At 39.1% G+C, this 14,435-nt stretch overlaps 1 protein-coding gene across 5 annotated transcripts in view; it reads right to left on the minus strand.

The window, feature by feature from the left end:
- ppp1r12a (protein phosphatase 1, regulatory subunit 12A) overlaps positions 1–14,435 on the minus strand; it is a 73,643-nt gene that overhangs the window by 40,511 nt on the left and 18,697 nt on the right. For all 5 annotated transcript variants that reach the window (XM_059325569.1, XM_059325567.1, XM_059325568.1 and 2 more), the window contains exons 2-3: positions 8,228–8,358; positions 3,518–3,636 (exon numbers count right to left, since the gene is read on the minus strand). In XM_059325569.1, coding sequence (XP_059181552.1) covers positions 3,518–3,636; positions 8,228–8,358 — 250 coding nt within the window. The remainder of the gene's footprint in view (positions 1–3,517; positions 3,637–8,227; positions 8,359–14,435) is intronic.

Raw genomic sequence — 14,435 nt, forward strand, 5'->3', positions numbered from 1 at the left:
TAAAGTCACATTCTTTTTTAAAAAGGCCTACAAAATGAGAAACTATCAACACAACTGAAGCGGAGTAATGACACTGTAACATTATAGTAAAATTACACCAAGTTAAATGGGTTGTTGTAACAAAACTGTGGTATTTTAATGGATTACCACCACTGCCCAGGTCAAAATGCCCCTTTTTTAAGAGTCCATGTATTTATATACATTTTATATATTTTTTTATTATTTTCTTTCATGTTTCTTATTTGCATTATAATTTTTATTTTATATATTTATTATTATTATTATTATTATTATTATTATTATTTCATTTGAATTATTTTTTTTAATTTATTTCATTTATTTATAATATTTTGTTGTTATTATTAGTGTATTATTTATTTTTATTTGTAATTTCAATGCAATTCCAATACAAAATCATTACTAAAACTGTTTGATTTTGAACTGAATTGACTTTATTTTTTGTTTTGATTATTATCATCAACTTTTCTAAGGAGGTCTTCACTTGTTAAAAATGAAAAAAGAAATAAAAAGTTCACCCATAAAAAACAAGAAGAATATTACAAATGAAAAATGTGATCAAAATGTAAATTAAAGGTATGATTTAAAGACATCCACGTGTGTTTAATTGATTGTTTTATATTTATTTTCATTTTTTTTTTCAGTATTACGATAATACTACAGCGGCAGATATGTATGATGCAACTCTATTTAAATTAAAGATGAGACCTGCATTAAAATGTTAAATTGATTGATTTTCTTACAAGTAAGAGAAACCCTGTGCATATACTATGGAGGCAAATTAACCTAAACTTCCTCGAGGCAGTTCAGTTAATGTAGGCAACTGGAGCTGGCCAGGTAGACCAGCGTCCCGTGATCTCTTGGGAAGTAGCCTACACTGGGTCTATAAAAAGCAGGGAGCCTAATGGCCTCTAAGTAGGACTACAGAACAAGAGCTCAGTGGAAGAGTTGGCAGCAGTTCAAAGTTGAGTTTTTTTACAAGAGAACAGCACATCTTTTACATTTGAAGATAAAGAGAAAATCCAATAGACCAAAAAAAGGACCTGCCTCCACCTCACTCTCAATATACTGACAGTAAGTGTGGTAAAAAAAAATCTACCCTGAAGCACCAGGATCCACAGTGTTAAGTGGCTTTTTAGGAAAATAAAAATAAAAAGGGGAAAATATAATTTGAGCTGAGTGGAAACTACTTTCTAGCAATCCAATCTACCCGTTTGTCCCCTCAGCAGCAGGGACAGAGTGTGATTCTGAAACATTTGAGAGATTATCCACCTTCAGACCATTACAAGGACAGGCAGCAGCCCTCATGAGGCAGCTGATGGAGGGAGAGAGAGAGAGAGAGGGAGGGAGGCTGTCCAGTCACTTGACCCAATCAAGGTTAAAAAAGAGGATCGAGAGGTCGTCTCTGCCGACGGGAAACCATGGCCACCTGCTAACAAGTTTAACCCCATGACTGGTGTCTCTTTGAGAGGAGAAAATCACATTACAATCATACAGAAGCGTTACACAACAGCTAGTTGCATAATGCAGGCTGCTACCTCTAGCACAGAGAACTGAGCTGTGGATTGTCTGCAGCTGCCCCGAGGCCAGGATCATTGCAAACTCACTCTTTACTGGAGCTTTATCTCCAAAGCAATTCCACGCCAAGTCTGTATTAAAGAATAAAGACGGCTCAAATATAGAATCATAGTATCCACATAATGAAAAACGATTCATTTGGCTGTGAAGTTTATTAGCAGGGTAAATGAAGATGTGGTTTTGCGTCTGTTAGTGATGGATCTGAGAGGAGGCAGCGTGCGGATGCTCCGACCCAGGCAGCACACTCGTCAGGCATCTAATGAGAGATGACAGCTGCCGCTGGCCGAGATGCTCGAGATTCGGGTGGGTGCATGTCTCCCCTCAGTTATATAACACGGACAAGTAGCGCAACATTCATACAGCACTTTGGGTGTAATTATCACAGGACGCCATGTGCTTTCAGACACTTGGACCTTGACTTACTTAAAGGACTGAAGAGATTGACAGCTTGTAGACCGTCTTGTTTCTCAACGATCCAACAAATAGATATTTAACCAGCTGTCTTCTTACAGCTTAAGGCAAGATTTAAGACTTTTTTATGCCATTCAGAATGATATTTAACAAAAATTTGAAGAAATACCAAAAATATGAATAGACATGAATTAATGAGGGAAAACTTGCCCAATGCTTACTGCAACATTAAACATGACTTTGCCCTACAGTGGAGACAAAGGTAGAACAGATATGGGAAATACCTGGCATCTTGGAGGGTTTTGAACTGAACTTTTTGTATAAAATACACCAAGTTTTGAGCATTGCCTAACAGGTTTCCTCCCCTCAGCGAAATCTTGGCTTAAATAGCCAATTTTTGGTAAAAAAAAAAAAAAAAAAAAAAAAAAAAAAAATTTTGTGATTTTACAATACAGCATCAGAGAAAGAAATAGCATAAAACCAAACTTCCCATGTTTTGCCATTTTTCAATCTTTGAGAAAAGATTGAGTAAAGACTAGGGTTGGGTACCAAACACTGTACTTTTAAGGGCAATGACCAAAGTATGTACCAGAGAAGACATCTGCTTAAGAGAATAATTGTTTTTTTTCACACCACAGCCAAAAGATTGGGGAAAAACCATGCTGAGACTTATCTACCCAGTTTTCTGTCATTTATGGTCACACCAATGACCAAACTCCTCCTGAGACGATCGCAGGCCTAAAGTCTGGTTCCACTTTTCAAAAACTGCCCACAGACAATGCCTTCTGCAATATACTGTAATACAATATAATGGCGAGTCAAAGGGGTTCATTTTAATTGTCAAAAGTAAGCATTTTCCGAACGTTCAAGACTTTGTAACAGCCTTAAAATAAACGAAAAAGCGTGGATATAGTGGAGGAATTACGCTGAATATTACATGAAGACCGTCCATCTTTCAAACTTGTGGACAAGCTCATTATGTGCATTTCTAATGGGGCTTACGTGATTGGCTACCTGTGCAAAAGATGCATTTCACACATTACTGTAAATGATCAATGGTCGTGGTTATAACTGTAGCAGTTCTCTCTGCATTACTACATCTGGTATTTGCATGCAAAGACTTGGTGGCACAGAGGAGGGCAAGGCAGCCAACCTTTATTAGTGAGCAGAGGAGCACCCCTCTGGCCCGGGGCCAGTTAACACGTCTGTGCGTGGCCCCTCACCATAGGGGAGGGCCTTTCATCATCTCAAGAATGCCCCGGCCCAAAATAGAAAAGACTCGACTTTTCAGTTTTGAATCATCACATGAGTGCTCACAACACAGCTGGATCGCCTTTCTGTGTTATGTAAGTTTCATTCAAGCAAGCAAGTGAAAAACAGCAGGTGACTGACACTCAATGAAAGTCAGATTCTATTTGACAACATACTCGTATGCATTGGGAGGAAAGGATGACCCTGTTGTCTAATGTGGTCATAGACAGTAGAGTTCAAGATGTCTTCGTTACTGTACCTTGTTTATTGATCTCATTCTGCAGGAGCTCCTCCATCGCCTCCTCCTCAGCGATGTCCATCGGTGTCTCCCCCTCACTGTTCACCACTCCTACATTGGCACCCTGGCTGATGAGATACCTGCAACAACAAAAACACACACAAGCTTAGTTTAGGTTTGACCCTATGGTACATTTTGAATTTTGAACAGCCTGCTCATATGGATAATAAAGAAAAGCATAATGAAATGCATAAATAAAATAATACCAAATTAAATAAGCTTATGGATTTAAAAAAATGAGGGAAAAGTGCAAAGGGAAAATACTGAATAAATAAATAATTTCAATAAATAATTGCACAGAATATAATTTTTAAAATTTAATTGATAAATACAATAAATGGGGGGAAATAAATGGAATGAATACAAAAGGTAAATAGAAAGAAAAGCAAATCAAATCAGAAATGTCAATTCATGTCAAATTTTTATCAATTATGAGTGTCTACATTTATTTTTTTAATTATTTTGTTACTTTTAATAGGATATAAATGTATTTATTTATCAAGTATTCATATTATTTATTCTTTAATTGTTGCAGCTTCTGTCCTCTGTAGAAAAAGAAAGGAGGTAGAGGCAACAGTCACTTCCTTTAACTGACAGTTGAAGCACAGAAGCTGTGTAATGTTGCTTTTGGTTCAGAGCCAAAATTGGTGGTAAGATGTGGCAAAACAGATGATGCAGTCTGTGGTGTGGTGTCAATCAAGTTGCAACAGTTCATCTGGGGGGGAAAAGTGGGGGAAAAAATACCTAGAAGGAGGAAAAGCACCTTTAGAATAGCAAGAAGGGTATGTTGGTAATAGAGAGATGTTTTACTGGCATTCAGCACACAGTGAAGTTACAGCACACACTATATGACAAAGGTAAATAACCAGGGTACATGATCAAATAGGTAAGATGCTCCTGGCAACAAAGTCACACAATGTGTACTTGAATTGCAGAGGGTCTTCCTCAGGGTGTGCAAACAGCTTAAACATGCCACACCTGAATAATAAAGAAAAAGAGGAGTCTGACTGAGGAGTGGTTTTGTGTGGAGCATGGATGTAAACCAGTCTCCCGGTTTTACAATCTAATACCACTTCCACTTCGTCTTATAGCACAAAACTGCAACTACAGACAATCAAAGCATTAGTAGCTACCAGTTCAGTACTCTTTGGGAGTTGAGCATCAACTGGGTGGTCTCCAAACAAAACATGAGGTGTTAAGTGGAGCTCACTTCAGCGAAAAGTTGTTCCCCTATTACAGTTTTGTGGAAATCTTTATTTTTTAATAGATGATTTAGTTTAAATATCACAAGTCTTGGTCTGCTTTACAACCCTTTATAAATAGCAGGAACCAAAATATGCTTGTAACCGAGGCTACTTAGTGATTTAACCCTTTATATCTTCGTCTCCCACCAGCAGAGATTCAAGACCTTTTTACCCATTCAACATCTTGACTTCAGCTGCTTCCAATTAAAGCTGCGGTGAGACTCAGGCCCTTCTCATTAGGCCAACACACCACTTGAGACGGGCTCAGTGCTCATGACTTCCCCCCCTAAATGGCAGCTGACTGACTGCACTTAGATTTTTAAAGTTTTATATCTTCTTGATTGGACTTTCTATTCTGCCTATTTTGGGTCAGCTCTTCTGGGTTTGATGGCGTTGTGGTCTGGAGTCCCACTGTGGGATCCTTAACCAACCCTACCATTAGATGGCTGTGGTGACACCAGGGGCGCACAGATACAGTTTGGAGTTCCCGTCACTGTGAATGAGGAATTAAAATGGGCCCACTGAGAGCTCACCGCCCACATCAGGTTGCGGAGTTTCTCTCTATGACATGATGTCTCCATTAGTCACCCATATCGGCCCAACCACTTGACCTTTTCATTCATTATGCCACAACAAAAAACTTCTTGTTTTCTGTAACACTAGCCCAGTGCAGATGCTGGGTTCATGAGGCTGACTGGACACAGACTTGCTACGCCTGCAAATTAAACAACACAGAAATATCTCCATATTGTGGAAATATTTTTCAATTAAAAGGCTAATATATAATTTCCCAGCATCGTTCAAAAAGGCCATTATATTACAATATAAATGCCCTGCAGATATTTGCCTTGAAACTCACACTTTTTGTACATTTAGTCATGGAAAAAAATATTAGACCACCCTTGTTTTTTCCTTGCTTACTTGTTCATTTAATGCCTGGTAGAACTAAAGGTACATTTGTTTGGACAAATATGATGATAACAAAAATAGCTCATAAGAGTTTAATTTAAGAGCTGATATCTAGACATTTTCCATGGTTTTCTTGATAATAACCAAAATCATCATCATCAATAAAACCATGGAAAATGTCTAGATATCAGCTCTTAAGTTAAGCTCTTATGAGCTATTTTTGTTGTTATTATATTTGTCCAAAGAAATCTACCTTTGGTTGTACCAGGCATAAAAATGAACAAAAAATGGAAGAAAAAGGGTGGTCTAATAATTTTTTCCATGACTGTAAACCACGTGTTCCAACTGCACTTGTTACATTTTGGGAAACCATCAATAGTAGGGATAACTGTGTAGCCAGGTTCCTGTAATGTAACACAGAAGTAAAGCAGGTCACAGCACACTCCCAATATGCTGAACAATGAGTACAACTGAGCTCCTTCAGCCCCCTTTAGCCTGTTTAAATATCCTCTGATAACATCTCTGTGTTGTGTTCAGTCTTCTTACCTGAAAAGGACTCGGGGCAAGAAAATACTACAGTGCAACTCTAGAGCTCGATGTGAGATATAGTGCCCTGATCTCTCCATATTTGATTACATCACTCTAACAATGTGTGTCTGAGCTATCAGATGTTCTGCTGCTCCTGTCAAAATGTGACAAGAACTGTGTGCTACTGAAAAATTATGGCTTCTGACATGCCAAATCTATCAAAAGGTGAAACCAGCTCGAGGGGAATTTAGTTGTTTTTTTCTCCCTGCACCATATTCTCCCATGTTTTTGTGTCAAAGTGGAGATAACAATTTTCAAAATTGGTCCGGTATTGAGACAGAGAGCTCTACTGGAAGCAGATGAAAGCGAGCTACAATGTGCACCATTAATGCATGTCAACGAAAAGTGCTTGTTTTTGCACCGACAGGCTCAGATTGTTATCATAAGTGTCTGACAACACTGAGAAGATGGAGAAACAGCAAATGGTTTGCATTTGCGCATTTACGTATCGCATCAACAAAACCTCAAACAACACTTTGTGCAACTTTAATAGATGCTTTTGTTGGATACAGACCGGCAGAAGTTGTTCTACAAATCGTTGTATGACCAGGGTGACTACTGCCAGCCAAAGAGGAGGGGAAATCAAAAATTAAAATGAAGAAAATCCTGTTCCAAGAGTGGAAAGCCCAGCTGCACTCAGAGCAGAGGTAGGCTAAGTGTTTATTAGCTACAGTTACTGTGTTTTCATAAATATACACAAAAGCGTGGCAGGGTAACACCTTGGGGGTACAACGGGTCACATAACTCACAGTTTGAATCGTATCACGGATGAGATCAGTTTTTGAATCAGCAAAAAGAAAAGGGAACAAATACAACTTTGAAAAGCGGGAGTAACTTAGGTTTAAAGAAACTTATGGGGTAAGATTTGGAGATTCTAAGTTAGACATTTTAAGGGTTTTAAGGTGTTTATACCATTCTATACATGTAGCCTCCTAAGTCACTGCCTGTGTCATTTTCTTATTTGTTGCAAGAAATATACAAGTGGAGTCACACTGATGGTTACCCCTTGTACAGGTGCATCTCAATGAATTAGAATATGATGGAAAAGTCCATTTCCAGTAGTTCATGTCAAATAGCCCCAACAAAGTATTGAGTCATATAGATGGACATACTTTTTTTTAGAGGCCAACATTTCAATATCAAACACACTTTTTAAAATAGTTTTTTGTAATATTCAAATTTTGTTGAGAAACTGATCTTCATTAAATGTAAGCCATAATAATTATAATCAGAGGAAATTAAATAAATTAAGACATGAAATGTTTCATTCTGTGTGTAATGGATCTATATAATGTTTTATTTCCACTTTTTGAATTGAATTACTGACAAAAATAAACTTTTCTATGATATTCTAATTTATTGAGATGCACCTATAATTACATTGTAGTTTGCTGCTCTCTTTCAATATGTTATCCTCTTTAATAAGACACATAAATATGGGGAAAATAGGGTGCAGGTTTAAGAGTGCACCTTTACGAGGCTGCTGTGCAAAAATGTAAATTATCACAGAAACCAAAACCCTCCTTTTATTAAGCGATAAGAATAAGATTAGAGCAAAGCACAGAGCCATACTGAGTAGGCAATCATCTTGCCAACACCAGTATGAAGACAGAGGTCACTAATGGGTGTTCAGGGAGGTGAGAGGACAGTGCACACCTCAGCTGGAGCCTCGCCATGTCAGCCCTTTGTGCTTGACAATCCAAATGAAACTGTATAGTATGAGCTGGAGCTTTATTCAGGAAGCGAACTGAGCCTACCTACTGCTCAGATATTTTCACTCAAACTAAAGGTTTAATAAAAAATAAAAAAAACGCTTATACCAAAACAGGATGTCAGGATGAGTTTGCAGAAATCAACCCTGATGAAACAGATACTGCCGCTTCCTAGAAACTGAATCAACTGGCCTGTAAACAGGACTCTCGCTACTTACTCTGCTATGTCTAGGTATCCACAGGAGGCTGCGGCGTGGAGGGGGATCCAGCCCTCGTTGTCGGGCTGGTTGATGCCGGCTCCATGCTCCACCAGGAAAGTCACCATGTCAACATTGTCGTCTATGCATGCCTGAGAGAGAGAAAGAAAGAGAGAAGGGGTGTAAGGCCACTGGTAGAAGCAAGGAGCGTGACCTACCCTCTGTGTGTTTATGCACACATGGATATGAGCTTATGTCAGTGGGATGGCCTGTGTGCTATAGTTACAAACAGCTTGCATGGAAATAGCATTGCACTGTGTCTGATAGATTGCCACGTGCGTCCAGAATTGTTGGGGAATTTTGGCAGCCGGAGCATTCCCAAAATGCCTGCACATAGCAGGGGTGCTTGAAATACCACATAACATAGTACTGCTGGTGGAGGCGTTGAGGTGCTGCCTATATGCTGCTACTTTATGCAAGAAGAAGAAGAAGAAAAATAAAATAAAAAACACTTTTACTGAAGCATTCAGCTTTGCATATTAGCCAAATACTTTCTTACGTGTGATAAATCAAACCACAAACACAGAGTACGTTCTTCTCTTACACTGAGTGGCTGATGAATCACTTAATTAAATCCACATCTGTGGTTGCGCAAAAGTAAAACAGCTTTATTGCCAGCACATTTTGCCCCTTGAGTTTGTCCTCTTCGTTTAATCAATCTTAATCATTAGGGGCCGTGCCATTCTCTGGTGCTGGGGACAAGCTACAAATCTTGCACCAGTCTTTTGGTTAAGGACAGGAGGATTTCCCTAATAGGCACATCATTAGGTGGGAAATTGGAGCGCCTTAAGGAAAATCTGAACACAAGTAAAACCATTTAAATAAAACCCTCAACTCAGAGCCCCATCTAAAGCTTGCTGGCAAGAGTGGTAAGGCAATTTAACAGCACACAGTCAAGACACTGGGTTAAAACTAGCAGACCACCCACAAGTGTATCATGCATGTTTGACAATGACTGACACATCCCAGACTGTCATCAAAAGAAGATCAGAAGTGGGCGCTTTGCATGCACCAGTCTAATTTTCTTCGCACAGTCAATCACGTTGTTTTACCATTTCCTGAAACCTCAAGTGCAGCAAAACCAAACCATATATGACTGATGGCACAGTGAAAACAAAAGTGATACCCACGGAAATAAATAGCAGCTGCAAGTAGGAGAGAGCTAATTTAAGATCCTCTGACGGACGAAGTGGGAAATGTTGTGATTTTTACTGACGATTATGAAACAGAATTTGCATCAGGGTGGGCGTGCTTTGGGCTTCGGTTTTGCCTTTAATCAACATCTGACTGTTTGAGTGCTGGTGCTGAAATTTACATTTTTGGAAAATACTGTGTTTTATTTTCATTAGACCTAAACAGTCTCAAATCTCTCTAGTGTTTCTGTGGACCGAATCCATTTGAACATAAAATAAACTGTATTATTTTCAATTGAATATATGTCACAAAGAGATAAATGTTTGTTTTTACAAATAGTAAATTTTGAACATTTTACACAACATCCCAAGGAATTGGGGTTGTAAAGAGAGAAAGATGGGGCTGGCAGCAGCAACATTGTCTGTGCAGACACCACACGTGTGCACACACTTCCTGCTCAGCGGAGCAGAGGTAGGCAGTGTGGCCCTGGCGTAAGGCCATCTTCTGGGTGTGCATGATCAAGAAAATCTTATCTAAGATCTTATGCTATGGATACGTTTGCATACTTGATATAAAAACATATGCATGTACTGCAACTCCTTCACAGCCAGGGCAACAGCAGCTTTGCTTGGCCACGGGCCTGAGAGTGAGCAGGCTGTCAAGGAGGTCACATTTCTGCTCAACGTCCCAAACAACGAGACTGAGGAAAAGAAGAAATGGAGAGCCTGCAGTGCACTTTTTAAATTCAGGACAGAGAGGCCCTGAGGTTACCTGAAATCAAAGACGCATAACAAGGTGACCTGCAAAAAAATCTCCAGGATCTCTGCAGCTATCCAACAAACGCTCAACAGGTGTGACCTGATCTGTGCAATCACATATTCACTAATTGACAGCTATTGTTGTCAATAATCAGTAGGGACACATACTTTAAAACCGCAAAAAAATACCAAACTTTGCCATCCCAATCCCCTACCCCCATCACTGAACTCAGTGCCTGGACCGTCTCGCTCTCTCTCTCCTGGGGTTGCTATGACAACGGCAGCGTTGACAAGGGAAACAGATACACATGAACACACAGCGGCCTCACGTTCAGGGCACACGACTATCTGGCTGGAATCCTTGTCCAAATTTGGGCCGATTACAACGCCGTAGATGGCCAGAGCTGAAGAGCGCCTGCAAAGGCCTCACTGAGCTTATCTGACAGTGTGTGTGTGTGTGTGTGTGTGTGTGTGGGTCTTTGTGTATGATGTGGTTTAGTTATGTGTGGGAGCTCAGGCGCAGAGTTCCTCCAGGTGCAGATGTTCTACTTAACAGACTGGGTGCATCTGACTTTGCAAACTATTACTTTGACCTCGAGGGTTTGTTAGTTGGACGCCACCATCGTGTGTAAATGATGTGGCTACGCTGTGCCAACACACGGCACAGTGTGCTCCGCATCCAAGTCCACAATTTGGTAATGTCAGCAAAGGCAGACCTGTGGTTCAAATCAAGTGTCAGGACACCCAAGACTTCTAACCAGGATAAGTCTAGCCACTGCATCATATCACATTAACTCTGCTATCATGTAATGATGAGCTCAATGTTTATTCCTTATGTGGGTATAGGAGGAGGGGTGGTTATTTTTCATGTCCAATCACACTGTTAGGTCTTATGTTGCAGTGCCTCAAGAGATTCATCATAATGCATTCTACTTCCTTGTGGGATTTGGAATAAACACAAGAGGCAACAGTCGGCCCTTTATTACTTTCTGCTTTGAAACGCAGAAAACAAATGTACAACTGATACAAAACGAAAAAAACAGACATATTGTATTACTTCCTTTAAACTGTAAACTAGTCTGGTCTCTGTATTGTCTACACCTGTTTTGTACAGTGACTCATTTATTTTTCTTCAGGTGTCAGCTGTATTTTTTAGAGTGTGTTAAAAGTTGCAGATGCAACAACTTGTTGACTCACTGATTATTTGATCGGCAGATAATCTTCAGTAACTTTATCTATCCAACAGTTCTCTTCAGATTTGTAGTAGATGTGTGCTTTCATCTTTTGTTGTGTGCTTTTGTTATTTGCATTGGCATGATTGGAAACGAAAATTATTGTTTGTATGTCATGTGTTGATATAATGACAGGTGTTGGTACTTGGACTCTCACACAATATTGTTTTTACTATGAGAGTTTAACACAGTGAAATTCTACCTTTTATTCAGATTGTAGGACAAGACGACATATACTTTACATTCCTAACGATCATTTCATAAGCACATTATGGAGGCAGTCTACTTATTGAGATTTGTTCCCACCCATTTTTTTGTGGCAATATAAAATTCAACTTAAAGACGGTTCCAACAGCAACTAATAATATAATAATCGTAATTCTTCATGCAAAACTGCCATTTTCAGCCTCTCAAATATGAAAGTTTCCTTCTTTTCTCTGTTTCACATGATGTAACTCATTCACTTTAGGTATTAGACTACTAAAACATTTAAAATCTTGGACTTAGAAAATAGTGGAAAATGTCCATCCCAGTTTCTCAGACTTTTCATAGACCAAACAATAAATCAATTAACTGAGAAAATAATTTGCAGATTAATCGATAATGAAAGTAATTGCTAGCTGTAATCCTGGTTCAACTACACCTTTTAACTGATGACATCAGGTGATGTGAGGCAACACAAATCATTTAATCGATCCACCTTTAATTCATGCATCAGGTAACTTTTACATATTCGCTGCGCTGACTTTCCTTTTAAGATTTCTGACATGGGACTGGGGGTGAAAACATATTGTTACATCTTTCTGCCTCTCATCTGAAAACTGTCCCCCATGCCATCATCTAAATCCTCCCCCTCAGTCATTCCCCACACACTTATTATCTCTTCAAAGTCTTCTCCTTCTCTAAGAATGGAAACAAGCCCCTTAAGGCGAACGCAGCGCTGGCTCTGGCTGTGACCTCCCTCCTCAGTGCGTCACCAGCCTTCCTCCGCTGGCTCCTCCTCACAGCTATCGCAGTCCAACAAAGGTAATCCCTTAATGGCTGTAATTGTGTGTGGCTGACAGGTGCCAGGGTGTAGTGGCCAGAGGGACAGGAGAAAGACGGAGGGAGTCAAGAGAAAGTACCGTGGCATTCTGTGAGTTATATTTCTAGAGCGTGGTACTGCTGGCAGGGGACGCTTGCAACCCCACATTCGCCTCCACGGTTAATCTAAATCTACAAAGACAGTTTTCCATATCTGACAGCAGACAAAGCGAGTGAGTCAGACAGTGGAGAGGAGGGGGATCTGACTATTAATTGAAGTTATATTAAGAAACATTGTGGGCATAATCCTGTCCCACACATCACAATCAGGCCCCAGAATGACATATAGGATGTGTGCAGCGCTTGTAGAGGAACATTCAGACATGTTATGACTCACTCTCAAGCAGACACGTTGCCATTTAAACCTGTTTGGCCAGTGTGTCTGAGAGGGGGAGAAGACATGAGGCCCTGTAAAGCGCAGAGGCAATAAGATGGACGGCACTACATGGTAGAGCAAACAAGAGAAGGACAAAGACATGATATACACAAAACCTACAGTAAAAAAGGGATTTTTTTATCAACTAAACATCTTACATGTCTGTTAAACCTGAATACAAAGTATCACAGATACAACACACTACACTCAATGAATGACCACAGCAAAATGTATATAAAAACAAAAACTAGTTAATTCTTAATTTCCATTACCGTGATAGATTTACTGTATTGCAGAATTGATAATACTTCAGTAAAGGGCTATCCGATTATGTCAATAATTATAATCACTTTTATTCGAGTTGATATTGAGATCACAATTATTTTAGTTATTGACGTTGGGAAAATAATGAATTCTAAAAAATATTTAACTTTAAAAATAAATTCAACTGAAAAACAATTGAAAATGTAATGTTAACTTTTTTTAATAGATATAAATAAAATATAAACATTTAAATATATATAAATAAAATAATATATAAACATTTAAATAATAACAAATGAATTATTACAATAAATAAGAACAATTATGTCGTAAAATAAGTGGGCTTCCACATTTACTATATAAAAAAAAAAAAAAATGAATACAAATACATTATACCAACATTAATTATTATACTAACTACCAACTAAACTCAAATTCCAGTCAGTAAATCAGAAGAAACAGGTCAAACCACACACGCTGTAAAATAAACAATGGGGTTGGATTTGTAATACAAGACTGTCCAGCCCTATTAAGGTCTGCTCCACATGCCCGTGTATGAATTTAATTAATCCTTGAAGTAACAAAGTTACATGTATAGTCGATCTGAGAGAGATGGTTGCTGCTTGGAGAAAGAGAAAGAAACACTGTCTTGCTACACCGCATGTGGCCACAGCACTTTAGATATCACTTGATGTATCCTGTCAGTTTGCCAGGCAGGACTACAGGATGAGTCCTTGCCGCCCTTTCTGATAAAACGACCTCTCTAATGGAAACTGGGGCTTCTGGGAAGTTGACGTAACAGCAAGGAGAGAAAAAAGTCAAGTACTAACCTAATCAATGGGCACAGGATGTTCCATTTGATTGGGTCGAGAGCGTTTAATGCACATTGTGCGGCCAGCTGAAAACAGCTCCGTTTATCCGTTAGGCTTTGTGGGATTTGGTTTGCAGTGGAGCATTAAAAAGCAGTGAAAATCACTAAGCTCTAATTGGGAATTAATTAAAGATGAAAAACCTGTACCATGGTCAATGGGAGTCAAAGGTACAACCTGATGAAAGCCATAATCCACAGAAAGTAAGCTTCAGGGAGAAAAAGTCTAGACTGAAACCAAGTGAATCACGTCCATTTAACAGTGCTGTAAAGCAGAAACATCATCCCACGTACTATCTAAAGTTTAGATTATAGGAATGCACAGTGTAGCAGGATCTACTGTAATGCTTTGACAGAGCCCATTTAATCCTTGAGGTTAAGACAGACCACTTAGCAGCATCTTATTTCACAATACAGGACTGCTCCTACCATGTTCTTATCCAACTCCTCAAAA

Source organism: Centropristis striata, chromosome 22 (assembly GCF_030273125.1).
Source record: "Centropristis striata isolate RG_2023a ecotype Rhode Island chromosome 22, C.striata_1.0, whole genome shotgun sequence".
Classification (NCBI taxonomy): domain Eukaryota; kingdom Metazoa; phylum Chordata; class Actinopteri; order Perciformes; family Serranidae; genus Centropristis; species Centropristis striata.